This window comes from Rhinolophus sinicus, linkage group LG04, assembly GCF_036562045.2.
Source record: "Rhinolophus sinicus isolate RSC01 linkage group LG04, ASM3656204v1, whole genome shotgun sequence".
In the NCBI taxonomy this organism is placed as follows: domain Eukaryota; kingdom Metazoa; phylum Chordata; class Mammalia; order Chiroptera; family Rhinolophidae; genus Rhinolophus; species Rhinolophus sinicus.
This window is the reverse complement of record NC_133754.1, coordinates 175,690,046-175,718,045: the sequence shown is the minus strand read 5'-3', so window position 1 is coordinate 175,718,045 and position 28,000 is coordinate 175,690,046. Positions and strand designations below refer to the sequence as shown.

The 28,000-nt window shown below is 43.5% G+C and overlaps 1 protein-coding gene across 3 annotated transcripts in view; it reads left to right on the top strand.

The window, feature by feature from the left end:
• BRINP1 (BMP/retinoic acid inducible neural specific 1) overlaps positions 1-28,000 on the top strand; it is a 167,639-nt gene that overhangs the window by 32,439 nt on the left and 107,200 nt on the right. For all 3 annotated transcript variants that reach the window (XM_074330929.1, XM_074330928.1, XM_019731196.2), the window contains one exon: positions 14,012-14,279. In XM_074330929.1, coding sequence (XP_074187030.1) covers positions 14,062-14,279 — 218 coding nt within the window. In that variant the 5' untranslated portion in view covers positions 14,012-14,061. The remainder of the gene's footprint in view (positions 1-14,011; positions 14,280-28,000) is intronic.

Below are 28,000 nucleotides of genomic sequence, written 5' to 3'. Positions count from 1 at the left end.
TTCTTATCTCTCTAGTAATAAGTAAGGTTCTTCTTTATTTCACCAATGTAGAATCATAACCTGAAACAATATTAAATTTGGAAGAAATTTAGGAAAACACCTAAGCCAACCTTTCTGATGCTAATAGGTACAGAGACCAAGTTCTAGAGGTGTGGGGTTATCAGTTACCCCGTCTTGCTTCTGCAGCGGTATTAGGCATGGGCTGGAATTTAGGCAACCTGACTCAACCTAGTCCAATGTCACTTAAACCTCACGGGTTTCTCTCCTTTAGCCTCCATAAATAACCTTGCTTCAGGCTTTATCTTTGCTGATTTCCCCAGGGCTGGGGTCTATCCAGGAAAGAGCAGGAGACTATGTTTGCACAAGCTTAGGCTCAGGATTTCAGTTTCCTTGTCTATGAAGTGAGGACTCAGTTTCCCCATCCTGCAGTCACCACAGTGTTGTTGTGGGGACTGGATGAGGTCACGTGCCCTCTCAGTTGTAGAGAGCTAGACGTATGCCTACCCTGCTGCTTGGTGTTACTGGGCCTCTTCCTTGGGAACGTTCACTATTCCAAAGTTGGGTTTATTCTATAATAAGCATTTGGGGCATCCTGGCAAGGAAGCAGGGATGATATTTTAGGGCAAGGGTCTTTACAGGAGCTCTCCCAGTCATCTAACTGCCTACTGTGTGCTAAGCCTCCGTCCCAGCAGGGACTCAGCCCTCCTCTGGGACCATATTTAAAGCTGCCTCTGTCAGGTTGTATATCAGCTAGAAATAAACCAGTCCTTTCCTTTGGAGTTTCACAAAAATGGATCCTTTGGGTCAAAGGCTCCTTAATCTGCAAAACACAAGCTGTTTGTGTGACTTGAGGCCTCAGCAGACTTCCCAGGCTTGAAGGGGCTTTGGTATGGAAAAATGGTTTCTGTTTTGAAGATTAAGGGTCCTTTCATCCAAAAGATGCTTTTTTTTTTTTTTCTTCTTTCCTCAAGGTCCCAACGAAACACTATGTTCCTTTATGGCTTAAAACCTGCAGCCTCCTTTTGTATGCATAGATGGGTTAGGTTATACTACACATTCGCAGCCTGTGAAAAACACCCCAGTGAAGCTCAGTGCCCTCTTTCTTCAGGACTAGCTCTCCTCTCCGATTCCCACTGTGGGCCAGTCATCCCCACAAATGCATTAAATCATTTGGGAGTGTTTTAAGACTACAAATTCTGGGACCTCACCATCAGAATTTCTGATGAAGTCTGGAGGTGAAAATGCATTTTAAAAGCAGAGGATGCTTGGGACTCACTAACTTAGACACCTGGCTTGGGGACCCCAGTCCCCAGCTCACGGACAGTGTGGTGTGGTGGTTAAGAGCCTAGACTTTGGAGAGACCTAGAATCAAATGTCAACTCTGACTCCTAGCATCTGTGATGTGACTTTGAACAAATTACTGAACTTCACTGACCACCAGTTTCCTTACTGCCAAATTAGAATAGTCATATGACTTAGTGTGTCTGTTAACTACCCTCCCACCATGCCCACCACCAATTCAGTGGCTTTAAACAACTGGCATTTATTATGACAGCTCGTGTGTCTGTGGGTCAGTGAGAGGCCAGTGGATGTAACACAGTCGCACTGAGTAGGCTGGGCTGCTCTTAGTCCCACAGTTCAGCTGGGGCTCTGATCTAAGCATGGCTGACAGGCATGTTAGCTGGATGGTCTGCTCTACATATTTTTCGTCCTCCTTCTGAAACTCCACTCACATCCTTCTTGTGGCAGTAGAAGTGCAGAGGTGAAGCAGAAACCCACAAGGTCTCTTATAAATGTAGAGGCTCAGACCTGGCATTCTATCACTTCTGTCTCATTCTAATGACCAAAGGGAAATTGGATATGAGCCTAAATGCAAGGAATGGGCACAATATTCTACCTCTGTAACAGGAGAGCTAGAAAGCTACGTGACAAAGTGCCTGATTATTGGGAAGGGTGGTGATTTGGACCCATCCATCTACCATACCTATTCCATAGGTAGGTGTGCAAATCAACCAAAATAATATTTGTAAAGTTCTTGACCAGTTTCTGTCATACACTAAATGTTCATTAATTATGTTCACCATGACCATTATTATAGTAAGGAGCTCCAACATGGTGGCTAGAATGATGCATCCAGAGTTCCCCAATCTAGCGGCAGAGACAAGAAAACAGATGTTCAGAGGGGTGAGGAAGCTTTCTCAAAAATCACACAGATGGGGCAGGTGGAGCCCTTAGAAATCAGACACTGTGATTTTTCATTTGGGATTTGAAAGCTAACAGGAAGTACACTGGTTGTAGCTTCACGATACTTGACGTGCCAACAACAGTGAGGCATTTCTTAGAGTTAATGGCCTCAGATGATCCCACCCACGTCCCTCCCCTGCCAGGACGGGGGGTCTTACACTTTTGTGTGCACAATATTCAGCATTTATTTAAAATGCAGATCCTTGTACCTTTCTTACTAGAGGTTGCAATTCGATAGGTTTGGTGATGGGTCCTGGAGGTGAAATATGCATTAAGCATCTCTAGTGATTTTGTCCTAGGTGGTCTGTGGCATACTTTTCTTGAAACCTGAGGGCGTCCCAAAGGGAGGGAAATCCTGAATCTCTTGCATTTTTGGTTGATTCTCACATTGATAGGACTGGAAATCTGGGGCAGGTGAGAGCTCTAGGATCTGTGGGGGCTTAGAGAGTGTTGGAAAGAGACAGTGGTGATGGAGGAAGACAGACTTGGCCATGCACATGTTTACTGAGGAACGCCCATAGCAGCAGGAACGTCCCAAACCAAGAACAACAGGCGAGTCAATGAAATAACACTAGTTGAGCAAATCTTATGTATATATGCAGGCATGTGTTGAAAAGTTGCTGTTCTCTGATAGGGCTTTGTGAGTTGCTAGCAGTAGAGAACCAAACTCACGCTGCATTAATGTTAAGTAAATAAAACAAAAAAGCAAAACAAAGCAATACACTAGCTGTGTGAGACCACGGGTAAATTAGTGAACCTTTCTGGCCCTTGTTTCCTCTCCCATTAGATGGGAATAATAGTCATACCTCCTTCAGAGGAATGTTTGAGGACTAAGTTAGTTACATACGTTTTATTAAAATAATTTACTAGTGCTACCGTGCTGAATGTTAATCTTCTCATCTCTGGAATAAGAGGTATAAATCCTTGCCCTATGTATGTTAAATGTGGCTCTAAGATCAAATGGGAGCTCAGTGCATTTTCAGCATGAAGTCTCACTGGAATGCAAGGATGGAATGAGATGTGCCTTAAGAGATTGAGGGTGAGAAAGGGCACCCAGTCTCCAAACAGACCACATTTTCCTAAAACTGTAATTGCAACCCAGCCCCTGCTTACACACTTCAGATGTCTGTCTCCTGCCTTCTGCCTCGTGTGCCATGGTTGTCATGAACAAGCAGCAGTTGTAGCAGTCCTTTTAATTCACCATTTTAAAAGCACTGCATAAAAGAATGAACCCATTGCACAAACGTAGCAGAGCTCGAGGAGCTTCTATCCAAATGCATCCACCAGGAACCTTTCCACTGTTTTCATTAGTGACCTGTTGGAAACATCAAGCCAAGGGTCAGAGCTTTTGATGAGTAAATGCTGAAATTTAGGTTCCGATGGAAACTTAAGTGTTTTATTTATTTGCTCCACTGAATATTAAGAATAGATTAGCCACAGGGAAGAATGTGGAGCCATTAACTCAGCAGAACCCTGTTTATTTATTGAACAATTATATTTTGAGCACCGGCGTAATGCCAGCTCCTGTCTTTGGCACCCTGCTCTAACTCCAGACTCTTCAGGATGCTTTGTAGGGCAAGCAGCCTTTTCTTACCCATCTCTGTGTCCCATGCCACATCCAGTTTAGTGATTTTCACATAATCAGTAGGTTAGCATGAGTCCATGCCTTTTGCTCACACTAGTCCCACTACCTGAAATGCCTTCCATTTAGTCCTGTTTTCTCCCTTCAGGTGGAAATCACGATGGAGCCATTAGAGTCCAAGTAAAATCTCAGAGCCCCTACGAAATCTTCTGGAACTGGCTCTGTTGGAGTTACTTTTCCCCTCTCTTGTCCCAACAACACTTTTTCAGGTGTTTGATAAAACTCAATCCATCGTTTTGCAATTTGAGGTAGAAGGATTTATCTCTCTTACCAGCTTATGACTCCCTAACACCATGAACACATTTGTATTTTTCTTTGATTTCTCCCTGACTGGTAGTTTGGCCTTCCACCCCAACCCCAGGCCCCATGCCATTCTTTCAATCAGTGCTAATTTTCTTTCTCTTTCATATTTTTCTTCTCTTCTTTAATTCTGTATCTTCTTTAACTCTTGCTTCATCTCCTGCCACTCCCTTCCTCAAATTCCCACTGCAGTAACTTTCAAATGTTTATAGAGTTTATGTTCGTACCACACTCATGCATTCCTTTCACATGCTTTTGTCCTGGTCTGTAAAGCAGGCCCTGCATTTTGTCACCTCACACGTGCTTCTTTATCTTCTAAGGCCTTGCCTGGATGCCACCTCCAGGAAGCCTTCTCAGAGACCCACAGAACACTGGGTGTACCCTGTCTTTGCCCTATTACATTGCACTTAAATTACCTGTTTCTTTGTCTCCTACTCTGGGCTATGAGAGCTAATTAAAATAGTAGGAAGTCAACTCATATTTGTTGAATTTTATCAAACTGACCCAGAAAGACATTCAAAATGTTAACTTTACTCCCTTTTTTGAAAGATCTCCTGCAAAAACTACTGATAATTTGAGGGAAAGCTTAAAAGGCAGTTTCCCTTTTTGAAATTCACATTTCTAGTTTAGAACTTCACATTTCTAAATGTGGCTTCAAATGAAGTATTTAATGATAATGCTATATATAACATGGATATATTGTTAATTACAAAAGAAAAAATAGTATTTAGGATCCCGCTAAAATCACAAAAATAAGTATTCCACATATTTCAGTTTTCCTTCAGAGTGCCATGGCCTTTTTAGATTCAACATTTCCAGAAGTTTCACACCTCAATTTGACTTACCAGCCATTCTCTTCGTTCACATCTTTACAGTTAATTTGTGGTTGTTCATGATTGTCAAAACAAAACAAAAAACGACAACTAAAGATGATGTGGTTTCTTAGTGTGTTAAAGCACTGAGTCATAGAACTTAGAATTGGCTCAGGGTGAAGTTTAATGCTGCCTTTTTTAAATAACGTGATGTTGAAACAATAACCAGATTTCTTTAGAAGAGTCCCGGTTTTATTATCTGCAAAATAGAAATGCTGCTATCTATGACATAGGATTATCCTGTGGATTTAATGTCATAAGGCATGAGAAAGTCTGGCATAGTTTCTATGTAGCATATAGTAGGTGCACAGTATTTTTTACCCACTCTTATTAATACATTTAAAATATAATGGGATGCCTTAATAGCCTCTTGTAAAGTTGGGAAGTGAGGATTGCAGGAAGTGGAAACAACATAAACAAAGGCAGGGAGGCATAAAGTTTATAGTGTGTTCAGTCAGAGCAGTTGGGCAGAGAACAGAGTGAACTGAGGGCAGGAAGTGGAAGAATAGAAGTAGGAAAAGGTGACTATACAAAGGATCCAGCTCAAAAACGTTGAGGAACGCAAGACTAAGAGGCAGGGCAATCAATAGGAAATTGTTGAGTTTGTTAAATTAGGGGAGGGTCATAGTCATGTCTGCATTTACAAAAATTGCTCTGGAAAATAGAGTGGTGCTTAGAATGGAGGTGGTGGAGATATATGAAGCAGGAAAAGCAGTAGGAAAATGATTGTGATAGCCCCAGTGAGGGAAAGCCATGTTTTGCATGACAGATATCAAGAGTGACTGGGCTTAGAGAAGATGTCTCTACGGTGAAGTGTATGAGGAGGGAATGAAATGCAGGATTCTGCTGAGGGTCACAGAGAAGGTAGGAGGAGGGAGGCTAAAGTTGTCAAAAGAAGTGGATGAACATGAAAACAAAGTAAGTAGACAAGACGTGGAGAAGGTGGTGATGGTGGAGATGGTTTAATAAAGTGGGGGGTTGTGGGGGACTCAGGAAATGTCCTAGGCTTCTACTGGCACGGTTTGGGAGATTGTGTGGTTCACTTGAATGGGAAATACCAGGAGAAGAGGAAATTTGAGAGAGTGATGATGACTTTAGTTTGGAATACACTGAGTTTAAGAAGCCTATGGGATTCCCTAGAGATATTGAATATGTGGTTGAAAATAATATAAAATATACCAGTTATAGTGAACACTCATTCTGGTGGTTTCTAGACTTCTTTTTGTAATCACAAACATAGCAGTAAAACTTATTTCATGATGTGCCTCCCTCTGAATATATGCATATGAATTATTTACACATATTACCTTCACTGGCCATTATCACAATTCCCCTGTGCTCCCGTGTTAATTTAGAGCACAGATCAGCATTAATAGCTGCATATGTAAATCCGTATTTTAATTAGCCCTCTTGATCATCTTGAATTGTTTTGGCCAGTTCTTGACAAATGTCATTAGACCCTCGTTATTTTGGTTTAGGATTGTACTCTGGCTGATCCCCTGCCATTTTGTAGTGCATGGTGGCTTGAATTGTCATCCACAATTTCCTTTTAATCCACTTGCCCATTTTGTGAGAGTTGGTTCAGTTAAATCAGATAATACAATTCTAAACTCCATATCACCAGGCACAGAAAAATGCAAGGCACCACTGGGCAAAAGTGAAGGGATCATGGAGCCCAGCCTCTTCAATCTGTAGGGTCTTACTCTTCCCCCTGGTGTCTCTTGTGACTGTCTGACATTTGGGCTAAGTGTTGAAAGTAGGTAATAAACATGTACACTAGAAGTTCTGATATTTTCTTCCTGCTCTGTGTGCCCTAACAAATAAATTCTAATTGGAATTCATGGGACTTTTGCACTGAACTGGGCACTGTGTTAAGTGTTTTAATAAATGAAATTTGCCTTTCACCAAATAGGATTCACAGAGTAAGATCAGAAAACAAAACAAAACAAAACAGAACAAAACCCCTTGGTTCTTGTTTCCCACTGTTTAAACTTATTCTTGGTTCAGGAATCCCTGGCATTTGTATGAAACTTACAGCATGTCCATGATTCTTTTAAGTTGCATTCAACATTTTTTCTGTTCACCTATATTCTTCATGTATAGTCTTGGTTCAGTAATTAGTGTGTCTAGTTAAGTATAACAAATCAAATTTTATTTAAAGTGGAAACTTCACTCTTCCTCCGATTCTCCTGTCTTTCCCAACTTATGATTTTGCTGTATCTCCTCTGTCTGGGTAACCTTAATCTGGACTTCTTCAGGGTGCAGGGTTTGATCAAGGATGGAGACGTAAGGAAGTAGCGAGAGTCTTCCTTTACTATTGCTTTTTCGGCAACTTAACCTCCGTGCGTGCTCTGAGGACTTGGCTAGTGCTTAGCGCTAATGTTTTTCACATACAGCACTTTTGGGGGTATCTGGAGCTTCTCTTTTTCTCTGGTGTCTCTTATCTGTGACTCCTCTGATGAAGGAAAATGAATCTCTTTTCAGCTGCTTGCCTACCAGTCATTCCTGAGATCCTTGGTAAGTAGCAGGGTGATTCCAGTTTCCTTTTCCTGGGATCCCCTTTCCTTCCAGGTTAGGATCTAGGGCAACCTCGCTTGGCTTTCCCTAGCGTATGGACCACCTGCCATCCATGGGAGAACATTCCTTTTACACGTGAGCTAAGTAGTTACTTCCAAAATTGCAGCCCTTACTCTGTCACCAAGTCTCAGCCTGCTCCTCTCTAGATTTCCCTCCTTAGAATTCTTTTCTGTGATTTCTCCCCTGTGAGTCAGACACCAATATGCTGTGTTTCCCCAACCCTCTGGGGACATTTATCGTGTTCTTCGAGTGGTCTTGGAGCTCGAGATAAGGGACTTCTACCCCGATTCTCCCCCTGAGTTATTTGAGGACGGGCAGGAGGATTCATAGTGTGTTGTCAGTTCTCAGTCAAGCTCCATTCGTGGTCCCAACATTTGACTCTTTGTGTCATCCTGTGGCTCAAAGGTTGAGAATCTCAAAAAGTGCATTTGGGCTGCCTTTTTGGAAATCCTGTGTAGTGATCATCCACCACTGTTTAACATACGGTATCTGTTGTCTTGGGCTTTGGTTGAAACTGAGTCTAGAATAGTTGTATTGAAAATCCTACTGAATCCTTATCTGAACCCTGAGAGGTACTCGTCCTCCTGTTATTGCCCACATTTTACAGATGAGGAAACAGGGGCACAAAAGGGTTTATTTAATGTGCTTAGGGTCACCCAGCTTTGTAGGTGTATGTCTGGTGAGAAGACCCAGGAGATCCAGGGTTAGAAGTGGAAGCCTGGCTGAGGTCATCGGGCAGAGCCTGGCGTCAGAGGCAGGCGCAGTGGGTTATCTCAGACTGGGTGCCCCGCCTTCGGGACCGTGCGGGTGCGGGATGGAGAAGGCATTTCCTTCCACTCTCTGACCCAGAATGTGGGTGATTGCCCAGCATTCCATGCAGAATTAGAGACGGAGCTTGGTCACCCTGCTGCTAGGCTCTTCTCTCTCATCTCTCATCACTTCCTCGTGTGTGTGCTTCTCTATGTAAATACTTGACAGCGGCAACAGCTAGAGAATGTGCTGTCTGTGGGATGAACCTGAATCCCTTATTACCACTGCAAGCTGATTACAGCACGGTTCAGCCGAGGGCCCCACATGCTTCCGTGCTTCAGTCCAAGTCAGCTGCTCCACGACCGTCCACCAGGGCACCCCCAGCAGTGGGCCTGTGCCTCACAGAAGGTCACGGGGGCTCCAGGACAGCACTCAGCATAGAACCAACCTCTCTTTGAAAGGCTCTGAACCCCAGTAGCAGGCAGTTCTCTTTATGAATTTTGGAAAAACAACAGTTCTGAAATGCATGGCAGTAGCAGATATCCAGGGGCTGTCTCTAGGATATGAGGATTGCGAGATGTGGCCCGTGAGGGAGGGAGTTTTTATTCGTAATGTATTTATTGAGGTTTGTTTATTGATTTTGAAGGGAGGAAGCAAGTGCACAGTGGTTCAACCAAACAACTGTAGGGGAGTGTGAACTGGGTTCTCCAAATGTTGATGGAAATTTGGAAATGGCTGAGCACCTGCCCAGGCAGTGTCATAGAGCTGGAAAGCTTCATTCTAGCCCTGCATTGTCCGATGAAATAGAATACCATCTACATGTGTAATTTTAAAGTGTTAGCATTCGCAGTAAAGCAATAAAAAATAAACAGGTGGAATGAATTTGAATATTAGGTTGGTGCAAAAGTGATTGCGGCTTTTACAGTTATTTTTAACCTTTTAAACCGCAATCACTTTTGCACCAACCTAATACATTATATTTAATCCAATACATCCAATGTAGTCCTATTTCAACATGTAACCAATATAAAATATTTTACATTCTGTTCCTCCTACGAAGTCTTTGAAATCTGGTGGGTGTGTATTTTATAACTCACAACACATTTTGATTTGGACTGGTCACATTTCAAGTACTTGATAGCCACACGTGGTCAGTGGCTCCCAAACTGGACAGCACAGCTTCAAATTTGCCATTTGCCAGCTCTGTGGTGTTGACACAGTGACTTAAACTTTCTAAACCTCAGTTCCCCTCCCCAAGTATATGAAGCGGGGACCATAACATCTCATGATATTGCGACGAGGTCACAGGTGTCAATCACGTAGTGCATTTCCTGGCACATAGTAAATGCTTAGTTAATACACAGTTTTGTCCTCAGACTGACTTTCGTGGTGGTCCTGCCACATAGTAAATGCTCAGCAAATGCATGATTCGTTCCTTAAACTGATTCCCATGGCAACTAAACTAAGCATCGGGAGCCTTACATGCAGCTTGACCTCCGAGTATATCCAGAAGTATACCTCTCTCTCTTTCCCTTCCTTCCACTGACATTTCTCTCCCCCCAGGTGTCTGCACCACTCACTCCTTCAGGTCTCTGCTGAAACACCACTTCATCAGAGAAGCTTTTCCTGAACCCCCTGTGTGTAAACAGCACCCTCACGCTCAGTTCCCTCTTACCTGCTTTGATTTTCTTCAGAGCACTCCTCACCATCATAGATACACCGTAGTTACTGCTCGTTTGTTTATTCTGCCCAACCCAATAGAAAAATCAGCTCCCAGAGAGCCCTGGCTGCTCTGTTTACTATTTAATTTCCAGCTACCTGTGTTCATGGATGGATGAATGAATGTATTAAGTATCCCCAATGCTTTGTCCTTAGCATTTAGCACCAAAATGAAATGTGCCATTCTTGCTTGATGAGGGAATGAGAGGAAAAGAGAGAAAGAGAAATATGGGTGATCAAATGCCTCATGGCCCTTCTTCTCACTAAAACCGCTGCCACCCCGTGTCCTAGCCTGGGCACACACCCCATCCCTCTGCCCTCTCCCACCCTGAGACTTGTTTTATGCCACGTGCTCTGCTGGCATTTCCTTTCCCTCACCTCTGCTTAATAAGACCTTACATGCTATGTAACGCCCTGCTCAAATCGCACCTGTTCCACAGGATCCTTTTCAAATCTCTTGGTTGAAAACATCATCCCTGGCCTCTATTTCTCCATTGGACTTTTGTCTTTTGTTATAATACTTATGACAGCATATTTCATATTAAAATTCCTCACGCGTGGGTGTGACTCGCGATAGTTTGAACCTCTGAAGGGCAGGACCTGATTTCATCACTTGGGTGGGATGAGGGTGGGGATGTAGTGGCAATTATGTGACTTTGTAGTGAGATTTACATGGGTTAGAATCCTGAATCTAATACTTCAGGACTGTGAGCTTGGGAAAGGTATTCTTCATGTCGTAAGGTGCTCATCTGTGAAATGGGATAGCTGTGGCCACAAAAAAAAAACCCCAAAAAAACCTTTATTAACATCTGCTCTGTACTGGGTGCTTTGGCTGGTACCCTCAGAACAGATGCAAGATCCAGGCACAGGAGATGCTCGGCAGGTCCTAGTCATGTGACCCTTACATGATCCTCAGTCTCTAGAACAGTTGGTGATAATATGGGCTTGTCTACAGAATGAGAGTCACGGTCTCTGTCGTACGACACCATTTAGGCAACTTATCAACTAGTCCTGTTCTTGCCCAACGAACTATCCATTTCAATGACAATGCACCTTATAGAATCTTTTATTTTCATTTTTAACGTTCTGTGGATTATTGTGATCTTCTTAGTCAACAGAGATGTAGTCAAATATCTTCCATGAAGCACTCATCTCTACTTGCTCAAATGTAGATTGTTTCTCAGGCCCCAACAACAGAGAAGTTTCAAACACAGCTGCATATACCCATTGCCCTTTTGAGACAACGTGGCAGAATGAAAACTAGGAGCTAGAAAACAGGAGTCTAGCCCAGTCGGCCACTCAGGTCATGATATGTTAAAAACAACAACAAAAACATTACATTAGAGCAGGGTTTAACTTTTGCACCATTGCCCTTTGGGTCCAATGTTCTTTGTGGGGGCTGCCCTGTGCTTTGTAGGATGTTTAGCAGCATCCCTAGCTTCTACCCACTAGATGCCAATAGTACCCCCTCAGTCATGACATTCAAAGAGGTCCCTTGAGGGTGGTGGGACAAAATGGCCACCACATAAAAAAAATGCTGGATTAGATTTTTCCAATTTCAGCTAATTCTAGGACTGTAGGCTGACAAATTGCTCTCTTGCACACACACACACACACACACACACACACACATGCACACACACGCATACACGCATACACTACAGTTCCATGTACAGCTTCATTCCACTTTGGAAAGCTGCAGTGTTCTGAATCCTGTTTCCTTGCAATCAGCATAACAGCCAAGCATTCTCTCACAGGCCCCCGCCCCGCACCCATTTACAACAGAAGTCATGTGGAAGGGCTGTGTGGGTGACACGCTGTGATTTCAGTGTGTTAGAGCTCCCCACTGGGATCTCTGAACAATCGCCTCCATCCCCTGCTTGCCACTCAGGTGGGCTCCGGCAGACAGTTCTGGCAGCCGTAGCTGTTCCAGTTCTACACTCAACATGTAGGGCTTTGTTTTAGGCTCTGAACAAAACTTCAGCCCCAGCTTCTGACAGCCCACTCCTCTGCTCACATGCCTCTCTCCTTTAACCCCTGACAGCTGGGGCTTGTACTGCCAAGCAGATTTCTGCAGCTACTCATAATAAATGATGCAATTGGGCAACACAGGGAGACAATCAGTTGAGTAGGAAACTTCCATCTTTCTGAATTTCTGTTTTCAGTTTCATTTTCTTCCCATCTCCTGTTGGAAGAGTAGACAAATAAGGTATCATATCTCTTCGTCTTTATACATATTTTTACACTTGACAAAATGTTTTGTCCTCGCCACATTTTTAAATGGTAGCAATAAAAATTTGAGATCTAGAGAGAGAGAGTGTGATTATCCAGAATTCCTGAGCCAACCATATATAGAAGGAGTCTCTTAGAGGCTCTTGCCAGTTAAAGGCTTATAGCCCAATGAGCAAGGCAGACGCAGACACAGAAACAATTAAGCATAATAAAAGCTAATAAGTACTAACATGCTTATGCAAAGTGAGCAAATAGAGCAGAGAGAGAGGATCCACTAACACTTTTTGAGAGGAATTAAAAAAACAGAAATGATCTTGGAGGACTGACTCAGATGGCTACCTAAGGATAACAGGATTTGGCTGGGCGGTGGGGACAGTATGAGCAAAGGCACTCCCAGCAGGGACTATGCGGTCATCGTCCATGCCAACACTCACCATTATCCCTGTCCTGGTCATCAATTCCATTTTTTGAGCACTTACTAAATACCAGGCACTGGGTGGGACGCTTGACATCAATTGTGTCATTTCATTGTCACATTAGTTCTGGGTGTAGATGCTACTGTTGACCACATTTTACAGAGGAGCAAACTGAAATTGAGAGAAGTGAAGTGACCTGCTTGAAATCGTACTGTTTATAACTGATGGAACCTGGATTCAAAGCTACGTTTCAATATGGAGTAATAAATGCTCTTCTAGAATAAGTGGGGGTGGGAGACACAGACAGTGTGAGGCTAGTAAGTAGAAGGCTGATGAAATGATAACGACCAAGTATGTAAAGGCGTGGTCGGCCTTGTGGTCCCTCTCCTCTCCTCCCCACAAGCAGCCTGTACCTGGGCTCTCCCTGCGTCATAATCATCTCTCCAACATGGCGCCACTGTGCTATGCTACCATCCTCCATAATGAGGGGGGCAAGAGCCCACTTCGTTCCTTGGCCTTAGTTTCCCTTCTGAACACCAGGGAACGCTGAGGCTCGAGGCACTGACAGGTGAATTCTCTGGTCATGTTTCCTTGGGGTGAAGGAGACATTTCACCGAGTCCTATTGAAGTAGACGCTAACGAGCTCCACAAACATTTGTAAGGTTAGTCGTGCTCATAGTCCATCCTATGACTCTATGCATTCATGTGATAAGCAAAAGCAAAGTGTATACATGTATATACTCAGTAGGTACATGTCTATGTGAGAGGAGGAGACAAAGGAAGTCCCGTTGACTGTCCTTGTCATGAGAGGCAGGTTGTTTGTGAAGATACTAGGTAGGACAGACACTTGAGTTGTGTGTCCACATCCCTTACTGGCTGTATGACACTCTGTTTCTGCGTTCATTCATTTCATTCATTCTTTCAACACATCTGAGCACCAAGTGCCAAGCTGCAGGCACGTAAGCCCGTCCTCTGTTTTACAGATGAGGAAACTGCTTACGCAGTTCAGTAGTTGATACATGTTTACATGACATGAATAGCGAAGCAGAATGCCAGCTCGGATCTGCATAGATGCCTTGCTCTTAGATGCTCTGTGCTGAATTTTGTAAACCTTAAAGCATGCTACCAGTGTAAGGTAGTGTTATGAAAAGGTGTTAATGTCATTTTTCTTTTCCTTTGTCTTTCTCTCTCTTCCTTTTATTTTGTGTTTTCTCTCTCTCTCTCTCTGTCTCTCTCTCTGTCTCTCTTTTTCTCCATAGGACTCCACAGAATGGAGCAAGAATGAGAGGAAAAAGGCCGGCAGAAAAGCATGAACTGGAGGTTTGTTGAGCTCCTCTACTTCCTGTTTATATGGGGCCGTATCTCAGTGCAGCCCTCCCACCAGGAACCAGCTGGGACAGACCAACATGTCTCCAAGGAATTTGATTGGCTCATTTCAGACAGGGGGCCTTTCCACCACTCCAGGAGCTACCTATCCTTTGTGGAAAGACATCGTCAAGGATTTACAACCAGATATAAAATATACAGGTAGGACCTGGGTGGAGCTAGCCCTAGCTTTTCCTTCATACAATGCATTCAGGGGTCAATCATTGTTATGGGCCTTGCTATATGGGGGGGGGGGCACCTGGGCCAAGGGATCGTGATGCTTCAGCAGGCTGTTAGTCACTTTTTCACCTTTTTTGTTTTTGTTTGTTTTACTTTGCACAAGAGAATAACAATGACAAGGTGAACAAATAACTAATATTTATTGAGTACTTATTGTGTGCTGACCAAGGTACTTGGTACTTTGTATATACTGTCTCATTTAAACCTCATCATAACGATCAGAGATAGGTTCTATCTGTTGTCTCCCCTTTATAGATGAGGTCATTGAGCTTCAGCTAGGTGAAATAACTTGCCTAAAGTTACATCGTCAGTAAGTGGTGGAACTGGGATTCAAACCCTGGGATTCATCTATAGTCAAAGTATTTTGAGTCAACCATATGAAGTGTAGGTAGTGTTGTTTTGCAAATGCTGTTAGTACACCCAATATCCTACCCAGATATGCATACCTTTAGAAACAAGTCTAGACACTCAGTGAGCAACCTTTTCTTGAGCATATCTGAGCTAGCCCATTGGAATTCCGTTCATCCTCCAAGGACTTAGCCCCAGGTTCTTTCGTCTTTGAAACCATCTTAGATTCTCCCCATTCAACTTGATACCTTCCCTTTGGTATATCTATAGCTGTATATACTTATACCTCTTTAGTTTTAAACCACGTGGCATTAGAATGCATTCTTGTATTTCTTTCTTATCTAACTGGAAACTCTTTGAGGGCAGGATATATACAGAGGGTGCCCAAAAAATGTATACACATGTTAAGAAAGGAAAAAACTGTATTAATTGTAATATTCAATATATACCAATAACAAAAGATGAATGCAAGTCACGTTTGACTTCTGCAATGACAAGAGGTGCTCAAAGTGGTTACCATCAGCGTCCAGACACTTCTGATTATGGTGAACTCCTGCTTGAGCATAGATAACATCTCTTAAAATGTGTATACATGTTTTTGGCACCCGCGGTATAATTCATTTCTGGATCCCCAGAATGATTTTTGTTCTGCATTGTATCATAAGCACATAATAAATGTTGTGTACATGAATGAATTGGAGAATGCGAAACACTCTCTAGAGGTTTAATCTTTGTCTTAAGGTCAAGGAAGAAGGGCAAACCCGAACACTTCTGGGCCAGTTAGGGTAGGAACGCCGGAAAGCGTGGTAAAGGAAAGAACCTTGGCCCGCAGCTGGGAAGGCATGGATTCCGGTCTTATGTCTTCTATACATTTGATATGAAAATGGGCATGTCTCCTTTGCACATTTTGTGGTATTGTGGACTGGGAATGGGTGATTCATGAAATCTCTACCAGCTGCAAATGACTCTGATTCTGTGTTGAATATTCAAATCCTAGTTTAAAGTTGGCCCACGAGTGACTGAGGTCTGGCAATGGTTCCGTTTGTACAAGTGTTTACAGATGAACCTTCTGTGAGCCTTGAAGTTTGGTAATTAATCAGTGTTATTGGGGAAAGGTTCTCTGGGCATGATGAAAACCAGGAACACACAAAGGAAAATGAATACGGGGTATGTAAGGAAAGGGAAAAAAGCACAAGGATGAGAAATATGGGGCATTTCTTCTTCAAAACATAAGAATATCAGAATTTCAAAAATATTTAATCTTATTGATTAGAAGAGTTACCCCTTGGGAGAACTATTTCTATATCACCCAAGAATAGTATCTACTGAATCTCAAATTTGATCCTTAACATAGTTTCTGACAGAATACAGCCATCGCTGTTTGTAAATATGCCTAAACCAAACATGGCAGCTCACTGATTACTCAACAGAACACTCCAATATCAGAAATCCCTGGTACCGGGAGAGATACTGGCTTGACATGTTGAGTTTAGGGGAAGAGAAGAAGTAGTAAAGATCTAGATATTTTATTCTGTTTGTGTTTTGTCAAAAAATAATAACTTCTTGATTTTTATATGTGGCTTTGTCTTCCATTTGAGCCTCCTCGTCCCACCTTACGGTTGGGATTCCTGGGGCTCATATTTCAGTTTTTAAAGTCCAGAAGATGATCGGCTTCAATAAAGGTATGCAGCTTAGAAAAGGGAGAGCCTAGACTGGAAACACATAAATATGCTAGAACTAAAGGCAGCCATTCATTGTTTAAGATGTTTCTTAGCAACTGTTGTATGCCTGAGCCTTCTAGCCACTAAGGATAAGCTGGATATAAGTAGTGCTGATATGACATGGTGACGGTTGTAATGGAGTTTTGTAAGAGAGCATTCACCCATGTTAGAGGATTAATACGTGTCTGCGATTGCTGTTGAAATAACCTAGACTTAAATGGATACCCTGAGTAGAACCACAGATACCACAGAACCACAGAATGTTCAGCAGTACCAACCCTTTACTGAGTCTTAGGATGTACTCTGAAGGGGGGAGATCATTCAGTTATCACAACACCCTCTGGGAGAGGAGCAGCACCTTCACATTTTATGGATAGGAAAGCCAGAACTTGGGGCAGTGAAATGCGTTGCCCTCGCTCATCCATCTGGTGAGGAGTAGAACTGGGGTTCAAACACAGGGCTACCTGGCCCAAAGCCCCCCCTTTCACCCACTGTCCTGCTTGGCTCCTTCAGCACGGTATCCAAACGTAGAGTGTTTCAGAGCTCTGCGAGGACTCTTCCAAGCCTATTCCCTCACAACCACTTTGTAAACATTTTGGGGGTAGTTTTAGAGACACTGAACAGTGAGTTGCTAATGAGGTTGGGGATCAGGATATCTGGATACCAATTCTAGCTCTCTAGGCACCGGGCTTGTGACATTAGGCAAGCACCCTCCTCTCCTAGATCTACTGTCCTCAGCTTCCCAGTGAGGAAATGGAAGCTCTCCATGCCTACAAGCTTGATGTAGCTCAGTGGTCATGGAAGAGAAGGTTTGCGCCTTCTGCTTTTGTGTGCAGGCTGCACTTAGGCTTTTTCTTTCTTTTCTTCTTCTTCTTCTTTTTTTTTTTTTTATGGCTAAAACAAAGTTTGCAATCAGCCTACAAGCTGATTTCTAAGCTCTTTTCTAGCTCTAAAATTAAGTATAAGATTTAACTAAGGTCACATGGTTAATTAAATGATGGAGTTCAATCTAGAAGTCAGGCCCTTGGTCATCTAGTTATTTCTTCCTTCCTTTATTTAATCCTCAAATAATTATTAAGCACCAGCTACAGGCCCAGTACTGTTTGGGGGCAGATGATACAATGATGGATAAAACAAACATGGGCCCTGCTCTCATAGGAGAGACTGCTAGTAATTAAACACGCACACACACACACACATGCGTGCGCACGCGTGCTACAAAGTAAAAAGTGCAGGATAGCATAAGTGGGACCCCATTAATATCATATACATTGATCTGGAGCCTATTATGTGTAATGAGTGGGTGGGGATCCTATCACATTTCAGACATGAACATGCAAATAAGTATCTAAAGACACGTGAGCCCATCCAAGCCAGGTTTGGACCAGAGTAAAAGGCAACTAGGACACGCTCATTGGGGCGGTTGTCTGACACTCCTCATGGCGTACTGCTTTGTTGAAACACTAAAGCATATCCACCGGTGATTTTCCGTGTGCCTTCCTGTGTGCTGACGTGGACATAGCATATTAGAAACTTGACATTTGCATCATGAAAGTCAGGATTTACTACCAGAATGTGCCATATTGTCATATGCTAGAGGGCGAGCCTCATTGAAATTCCCTGGGCTTCAAGCTTTGGCCAGTTGCCCCCACCCTGAATCCTGGCCTGAGCCCTAGGTGATCTGGAAGCTTTAGAAAGAAGCTGGGAGGGCGTCTGCTGTCCTTACTGAAGTGGGTTAAGGCTATCTTCTTCCTCATGCACATGCATGAAGAGGCCAGTTTCAGCTCATAGAGTCCTGGTGGGGAGACGCGCCACAGGCAACAATGGGAACCTTTCAGATTAAATCCCAGCAGAAGTTCTCTCCCATGTTGGCTCACCAGTTAAGCAATACTACATTGTTGCCCAGTGGTTGGCACAGAAGGCGCACGCTCCATCACTCACAAGCCTGAGCTGACACGTGGAGGCTGGGGGAGTTTGCTGTGAGAATCTGCCGCTGGCAGCAGCAATGATCTTGGATTCAGAGAATTTGGTGCTTGCTCAGCTCGTCTATGTCCTTGATACATGATTTGGGCCAAGGAACAAAACTTCTTTGAACTCCTGTTGCCTCATCTGCAAAATGAGAGTGTGAACTGAGGTGGTCTCCAAAGTCTTCCCATCTCCGGAACTCCATAATTCTGTGAAATGTTGTCATTTAAAAATACAGCATAGGTAGCAGAGAGGACTCTGGACTTGGAGACTGGAGACTCAGGTATTGTTTGTTTTGGAGCCGCTTTCTAACTTTGTCATCCTGGCCAAATTCGTTCATGCACCATTCACTCATTCATACTTCCATTGCTTTGGAACTTAACACCAATCATATGCCGTAAGCTGCGCTGTGATTTGGTGATAAAGAGACAAGCAAAAGTACACAACAAAGCGTGCACATACAACCCACAGTGTCCACCCCCTCCTTCACCAGCCTCAGGGTTGGGGGTGAAGGATAGAGAAAAAAGAGTCAATAAACAAATATACATTATTCCATGGGTAGGGATGAATGAGTAACTGCTCAGATACCCAATTTCTCTCCTCTGTAGGAAGGGATACTGATGTCTGTCCTACGTGCTAGGTCAGACGAGATAAAATTTTGAGAGAATGCTTTGTAAAAATTGAAATTTTCATACATCTGGACTATTTTTCATCATGGTTCTATATCACCATTCTGACAAAATCATTTATTTTTAACTTTCTGTGACTCTCATCCATATATTAGTCATTACGTGCAGCCAATCTGCGAGGGAAATACTGTTTTTGTCCATATTACGAATGAGAAAACGAGAGGCTGAGCAACTTGTCCACGTCACACATCTGGGAAGTGGCTGAGCTGGGGTGGGGATCACAGGCCGGCCTTGGACACTCCACAAGATGAGCCCTTAACACTGTGTTCCTGACTCTTCCTGGTTCTTAGCTACCTGGTTTATTAGCAAAGGCAAGAGACTTCTTTTGACCAGGGACAAGTCATAACCTCTTTGACACTCAGTTTTCTCATCTGTCAAATGAAGGTGTTGTGAACTGTCTTGTGCGGTTGTGGTGAGAAATAACTTAGCTCTCCACCATATTGAGCTTGGAGTTTTGCAGGAGCTGCAGGCATCAAGTTCTCTCCTCTGCCTTAGAAAGCTGATTGCATTGCTAGAAATTATTTCTTTTCTTCTCATGTGCATTTAAGTCATTTGGGTCCCAAGGTGTTTCCTGTGTTTCCACTACCTTTTTGTATTTTCTTTTCTTTCTTTCCCCTCCACCCCCGACTTTGAGATCATTAGTAGTTGCTATAAATTTAGCAATGATTTCAGAGGTGGATTTAATAGGAGAATGGTGGTACCCTCTGCAGACTTTGGTTCTGGAGAGTCAGGGCAAGGAGAGATACTGATAATGGTGGTGCCTGTGCCTTAAGGGCTGGTTTCACACTGAGCATCTTGCTCTGCAGGTTGCCCATCAGCTGGTTTGTGGCTCAGGTGGTTTGTGGCTTATGATGCATCTTCCTCTGAGCCTTAAATAAGTCTCTACAAGTTGGGTGTAAATCAAACTTGGTAAACTGAGTCTGATTGCCTGTCTTGCATATTTATTCCAGAGTTGCATGCATCTCAGCTTTAATCTGCTATGCTGATGGTTCCTTCCTGTGTTTCACAAAAATATCTTAGTAGGTTTTGTGGTAGAGCTACTTGGCCAAATGAATGGGGCTGAGGAGGGGTGGATGGTTCTATTGAGATAAAGGGGACGTGGTCCTTATCTAGAAACCATTCAAGTGTGTGTATTGGGCACCTGGGTGTGCCAGATACTATGCCCTGGGGAGAGGATGACGTTTGAGGTAGACAGGTCTCCGCCTTCAAGGAGCTAACAGAAATGGCGGTGAGAAAGAAGCACAGCCCTGCATCACTCAGGATGCTTGTGGTTGAACTTGAAAGGAAACAAGCAACCTCTGGATTCCAGGTAGAATCTAGATATCACGTAGTGCAAAAGTTGTCTTTCTCTTAGGGTGGCTAAAATTAGTCTAAATTAACGTTTCTGAAAGTATATTACATGGAACTCTAATGTGATGTTAAAGGTGTTTTCTGGGGAAAAGAAAACGATCCCATAGTCAAATTAATAATAATAGTAACAACAATAATAGTTGCTAACATTAAAGCTTATCAAGTACTTCCATGGGCAGGGTGTACATAAGTTATTCCAGCTCATTGAGCCTTCTGACAGTCCTGTACTTCAGGCATCGTTATCATCTCCGTTTCCATAACTTGTCCAAGGAAAGAGAGCTCATTGGTGGTAAGTAGGGTATGTCACTGGCAGGCGGATTCCAGGCCCTGCATGTTTACCCGTGTTATGTTGCCGCCCAAGTGACATAAATAAATTTGTTTGGGAAACCAAACAGAGCTACACAGGGCTTCTGACCACAGGGCTTTTCAAGATCTTTACTAGACTATTTAACAATGTTTGACCAAAGCTCTTTGACCATAAAACCTTTTTTTCTCAGGGGGATTTGAATTCTGGAGAGCAAGTTTAAGGAGTCACTGGCTGGACCTAGCTTGGGCAACTTGAGTATTGCTTCTTTGGATGCCAGCCTATTGTCAAAGCACTCTTAAAAGGGCACCTCTTCAGCCTGGGAGGCTGGCACCCCCTACCTGTTGAGCTTTTGCTTTGAGCGCTTTGGACTAAATCTACCTCCTGATTTATGATTAAAAGGAAATGTAATTAGTAGCTTCAGTTTTCCTGTTACAAGTAACAGCCTTATCTTTTTTTCCCTCTCCCTTTTTGTTTGCTGAATTTCTGCACTACTATTTTTTTTTTCCTGCACTGCTATTTGTTCTTTTTTTTTCTCCTCTACTATGTCTTATCCCTAAGTTTGGCGTTTCACCCTGTGGCATAGGGATAGAAAGTTCCCCAGAGGCCAGAGCCGCAGTTGAGGAGTAAGGAAAGGCCTTGATTGAGTCTGCGAAGAAGGGGCTGCACATTAGAATCTCCTGCAAAGGTTTCAAAGAATCCCAGTGCCTTCCTCTGGTATTGGGTTTAATGAGTCTAGGACAGACATGAGAACACCGAGCTAGGGCGATGACTGTCGATCAGGATACTTTTCTCCATAAGGGGACATTTGGAAATCTCTGGGGGCATGTTTCGTTGTCACAATTGGTGGGGGGTGGTGCTGCTGGCATCTGATGGGTAAGTCCAGGGATCAGGGGAACTGCTACACGTCCTACACTGCACAGACAGGCCCTCTGCAGCCATGAATTATCTGGCTTACAATGTCAGTGGGGTAGAGGTTCAGAAACCTTGCTCTAGACCAAGTATTTTTGGGGAAAAAACAAAAAGAGGTGGTGGGGAGGATATCAGAATAAATAGTCTTGGATTTTAGTCTTCATGAGTTTGAGTTGGAATGGTTGAAATATAGGCACCAGTGTTATGCCCAGATTCCCAAAGGGTCTGGCTACGGGACCGAAGGGGAATGGATTTTCCATGGTTTTAGAAATGGCCTCAGACAGGGGGGCAGTTGATGCATTAAGGAAGGTGAATCGATTGTCACTTCCAGCAGCAGAGAGGCAGCATTTCAGAGACACTAGTTCTCCACTCCAGAAAACAGTCTCCATGGCTGCAGAAGACCTGGGAGATCTGGTGAGTTTCTCCTCCTCCTTCTTTAGGAAGTAAGACATTTAGGCTTCATTGTGTAAACACTGCCTGAGTCATTGAAAACGAGTTTGGAGCAAGTGCATTCACAAATACTTTTTATTCCTTTTAGAGCATGCCCTTAGGCTCAAAATAAGATGAAAACAGGACGATGGCCCATGTTTGTGGTTGTAGATGCCACTTAGAGGTTGGCAACACTGGTGAGAGCCAAAGCCCTGTGCCCTGCCCCTATCCTATCCCTCATTTAATCCAAAGGTCTGGTCAAGGTCTCCCCGGATAGAGAGAGATGGGGAGAGGTTAGGCAGCAAACATTTCCCCGGCCACTTGTTGTCAAGTCACAAATAATCTTCCATGTTGATTATTTAAAATTGATCTTCCCCTTCCAAAAACGATCGTTTTATTGCTACCAAATTGGTACCTGTGCAGTACTTTACCTCTTTGCTCCCATGCCATTACTGAACTGCCTTCCATGAGCTGCAAACCTTGGTTGGCTACAGTCTCCGCAGAGCAACCCTCCAGCTTTAATCAGGAGCAATGTCTGAAACTGAACTGGCTTGCACGCCTCCCTCCTATGGACTGACTGGCTGACACAGTGTCTTTAAACCAATACAAGATATGGCCATTGTTATAACTGGGGAAATTAGGGGAATGGAGACAAGCCCTTGGGGCTTCAGATTCTATTGTCCAAATCTTGGCCACGGAAGGAAGAGAGGTACTGGATTTGTGATCTGGAGCACTGGCAGCTTACTCGTTCATTTGAAAAATCTTTACTGCTCTCCAGACTCCTACTAACCAGGCTCTGTACTGTTCCCTGGGATAGGAAGAGGAAAGCCTTGATCCCTGCCCTCAAGGAACTCTGGGTATTTTGGGTGAAAAGTTCTCTGATTGGGCAATGCCCTGGATGCTGCATTTGTGTGGGGGAGATCCTCAAAGTGAGGAAGGATGGAAGGAAAAGACAAATCTAGGAGGACATCCTAAAGGAAGGAGTGTTGAACTCAGTCTTCAAAGAGGGTTAGGATTTGGTGAGAAGACAGTAGAGATAAAATCAGCCCAGGGAGATTGAGTAGCATCTGCAAAGGCAAGGGGGCAAAAGAATTTGGAATGGCAGATTGATTTTAATTAACCTTCAAACTCTAGTTACAGGGTATTACTAGATAGCTATTTAGAGCACTGTTTTTTGTTTGTTTTGTTTTTACATTTTTTGGCCCTAACTCATGCTAAAAAAAAAAAATGCATTTTCCATTGGCGTTCAATAAACCTAGAGATATGTGATTGAAATGAAAATTCATGAAAAAATACTTAACCTTGCTATATGTGATGCATCATGATATTTTATATTGTATTCCATTCCAATATAATCTATTCCTTTCTGAGTCATTTATTTTTAAAAAATGCTTGTGCCTACCAACTAAATTGAATTCAGGCTCCACTAATGGGGTGGGCCTTACAGTCTGAAAAGCACTGATTTGAGACTATGTTGTGGTCACGTTTTGGCTTAGGAAAACCGTACCATGTTTGACTAGCAGTGTTTGCCATGGGTTAAGCAGATTGGAACCTGTGTCTTATCTGATCCAGGCCACAGGAAATCAATGGCAGGTTTGAAACATGAGACTGGCATGGTCTGACATACATTTAGAAATACTACTCTGGTGGCAGCATGAGGAATTTGAGGATGGGAGTAAGAGGGGAGAGTTTTTAGAGAGCCATGACAGTAATTAAAGGGACAGGAAGCGAGTGCTGGACCCCAGACAAAAGCAGTAAAGATGGAGTTCGTTAATTCCCAAGTACCACTCAGTGCCGCCAACAGAGCTGTTTGGGGTCCGCATCAGACAGCTCTCTTCCTGGGCTGCATCCAGGCTTACCTGCCCCGCTCCCATTCTGGGTACCTTGAGGCAGGATGCATTTTGCGTAGAGTTCTGCAGTGGTTGGATACCTTTGTGTATCTCATGAAAGGAGCCAGAATGTCCAGGCTTCTGCCTCTAGGCAATTTCTTTCTCTCTCAAGGCCTTCCTTCTGGGCATAAGAACTACTGGGTTTCATTAGCAGTGACTTCCCAGAATGGCTTGGAGGAAGGCTTTGCATTCCACCCTTTATCTACACCTGATTTGTCCCTGCAAACCTTGATGGAAACTTCCAGCTGCAAGTCGGTAGCTGAGCTTATGTGAACCCTAAAACAGTCGCTACAGCTCCATAATGAAGTACAAGCCTTTACACTCAGGCAGACCTTGGTTTGAGTCCTGGCTCTGCCGCTTCCCACCTACTGATCCTGGGCATGTGTTACTTAAACTTTAGGACCTTCAATTTCTTCATCTGCAGAATGGGGATACATTTCCAAGATTGTCAGAAAGATGTCAGAAGATAAAGTATGATGGCATTTAGCATAGAGCAAGTGTTTGGGGCCTGCAACCTGAACAACTCTCAAAGCCTTGGGAATTCAGCAGGAACTCTGTGAAGGCTTGCAGGAGACCCCCGATAGCAGGCAGGGAGCTGGGCCTGGGTGCAGGCTTGCTCAGGTGCCCCACGGAGCCAGCATTGCTCCATTCTTAGACTAAGGGGACATTTGCCAGGAGGAAGATGGAGAAAGAATATCAGAGAGAAGATTTCTGATGCCCTGGGGCACCTGGGACAGGAATCCAGAGGCCTCTGTACAGGCAAGGTGTCCTCAGGCTGTCAGCCTGCATCGATTCGTGTAAACAGTGCACGTCCTGTGATTTGCAAGCGCCTAATTTATTAATCAGCCCAGGTGATGGGAGCCGTCTGCGACGCCTCATCTTCCAGCTCCCGCTGCACGCTACTCGAGAGGTTGTCTTTGATGTCTGACACTCAGAAGACACGGGTCCCTCAGGGATGGCTTTTCACCCAAGCCCCTTCACAGCAATCAGCTGCATTTCGGGATGGGGTGTGTCTGGGTGGTGGGAGTAACTCCGCTTTTTCTCAAATTACAAATTACAGGCGTGTGTTGTTCAGAGAAGGCAGCAAGGTGCAGCCTTCCTCCTGAGCACCTGTGACAGCCTCTCTGTGACTAGTGTGACACGCAGTTTTATATCACGTGGTGGGTGGTTTGTGTGAGAAAGAAGGAGGTGAATACAAATGATATGGACGTCTTGGTGCTGCTAAACTGTTGGGGATTGTTGGGTTTTGAAAGGAACTGCCCACCCGTGCGTTAATTCAACAAATGTTTGTTGAGTCCCTATCGTGTAAGGACTACATCAGCTTGTGATGACACCAAGGCTTTGCTGAGCTGTGCCCCCCAAGAGGACTGTACGGGAGCTGGGCAGAGGCAGAGAATACGCAGTCGAATTGGAACCTCGCAGGAGAAGTGTTGGGAAAGAAGTATAAAACGGAAGAGCAGTGCAGAGAAGGGGCGCTGACGTGGCTCTTGCAAGGTTAAGGAAGGCTTTTTAGAAGAAGAGGTTTTTTTTTTTGTTTGTTTGTTTGTTTTACAGTAGAGGTCTGAACAGTAAGAGTTAGGCAAAGGAAGGAAGGAAGGAAGGAAGGAAGGAAGGAAGGAAGGAAGGAAGGAAGGAAGGAAGGAAGGAAGAGCTGTGTGTGTGTGTGTGTGTGTGTGTGTGTGTGTGTGTACGCGCGCGCTGAGGTGGTGCTCAGAACGGGACAAACATATTCCAGGGGCTACAAGTTAGTCACTGTGAACTATAGGCAGAGAAAATGTCCCACTGCTCACTGGAGAAATCCGTAGGGGGTTAGGTCATGATGGGGCCCAATGTGTATTGTATAAAAGAGTTTGAACCTCATCTTCAGGTGGTGGCCCCCACATTTTCTCATTTCAAGAGGCTCTTAATGTCTCATTGATGTTGTTATGGTTCCTCTAGGCCAGAGGAATATTGATTATTCTATTTATTAAATAGTTAGGTCCAAATAATTTAATGAAATATTTATGCCCCACTAAGTTAGGGGCCATTTGAGAAATAATACATGCACATCTAAAGGAAAACAAACAAACAATGGTTTTATTTTATTTGTAAATAACCACAGTTATTAATTCTCAAACCATGCAGTTGGATCCTGCCACCCTCATTTCTTATTCCTCATTAATTTTTCTGTAGTACTTTGTAATTGCACCAGCTGCTACATACCCAGCTTCACTGCGCTGTGCCATCGTTGAAAGGACTGCAGTGTGTGTTCATGTCGAAACTGTGAACGACCTCAAGTTAGTAGTTTTTGTGATACCCAATACATGTCAAGTGTACCTTATTTCCCTGGAACATTTGTAATATCCCATGTGCCTCTGTGAGTTTGCTGTGCTCTGCAGGATCCTAACACACAATGTAGGAACCAGGCCGCAGGACAACAGGGAGTTCTTTAGAGGATTGGGCCCAGTGATAGTATGTTCAGGTTGTCCTCTCAGGAACCTCATTCCTGCTAAAAAGGAGAGAAATGGATTGGTGGGGGAAAGATGGAAGAGGGCGCAAAATGTATGGCAGGAAAACAGAATGCAATGGCAGTGACCTAGGTGAGAGAGGACAGTACCTTGGGCTAAAGAAACATCAATGCGGATTTGAGATACTTTTATAAAATTGTATTGAGAAATAATTATAGATTGGTAAGCAGTTGCAAAGATAGTCCAGAGAGGTCCTATGTACCCTCCACCTGGTTTTCCCCAAGGGTTAACACCTTACAGAATTGTAGTATATCAAAACCATGAGCTTGAGACTGGCTTTGACAATAGATGGGTTTGTGTAGATCTATGCCATTTTATCACACGCGTAGATTCATGTAATCGCCACTGCAATCAAGACGCAGAACAATTCGATCACCACGAAGATGTCCCTTGTGCTATCCCTTTACAGTCGTCCCTCTCCCTTCTCCTCTACCTTCACTAACCCCTGGCAGCCGCTAATTTGTTGCCTATCTCTATGATTTCGCCATTTCAAGAACACCGTATAAATGAAATCATAACTTGAGATACTTCAAGGAGATGGAAGACTCAGTATTTGAATACTCTTTTAGGTATTTGAATATGAAGGTTGAAAGAGGGAGGACTCAAGACACAAGGAACTTGGCAAGATCATACCTTAAGTGATAAATCACTGGATCTAGATTAAATAGGAAAAGGAGGGGGCCATTTTTTAACTCGGTCAGCGAGGTGGGTGGTGGTATTTTTCATCAAGATATGGAGCCCTGGAAGGCAAAGGAACTTTTGGGATGTTGTGTATGTTTGAAGATGATGAGTCAGCTTTGGAAATGTTGGAATGTTTGGAAATTTAAAGAGACCTGGTAGACAGTTGTTTTATAAATGGTTCTGACTCTCAAAAGCAAGAGCTTGGATTAAGATATATATATATATATATATATATATACACACAGATATATATAGATACAGTATTCAGACTCATCACATTAGTAGTGGTAATTGTAGATATCCCCTGGGGATGTGTTCACTCATGGAGCAGCCTCTTCAGCATGTGCAAAGAAAAGCACTGAGAAGCTGAAGAATGGCCATTGGTAAAGGAGGAAAATCAGGGACATTTGGTGCCATGAAAGGTAGAATAAATGAATGTTTAAGAAGGAAGGTATAGGTAATCAAAGACCGTGGTTTCTGATATATTACATAAGATTAGAACTGAAAATAGTATTTTATACTTAAATCTTGACCTTGGCAAGAGCTGTTTAAATTGAATGTTGAGGACAGAAGTCAGATTGGATTGAAATGTGAGGAGCAAGAGAGTAGACTTTTTTTTTTTCCTTTAAAGGAGCAAAGCTATGAAGGGGAGCAGAGAATTGAAATAAAGAGGGTCTTTTGGTTGTTTTTCTTTGGTTTCTAAGAGGGAAGAGATTATTACGAGAGGGAGAGACTATACTGAGGGGCAGAGTAGGCTTATTTTTGATGAAGCACTTTTTCAGGAAGCAGGGAGGGAAAAGACAAGAGCACATAAATGGAGGGACACCTTTCAGATTAAATAGGAAGGA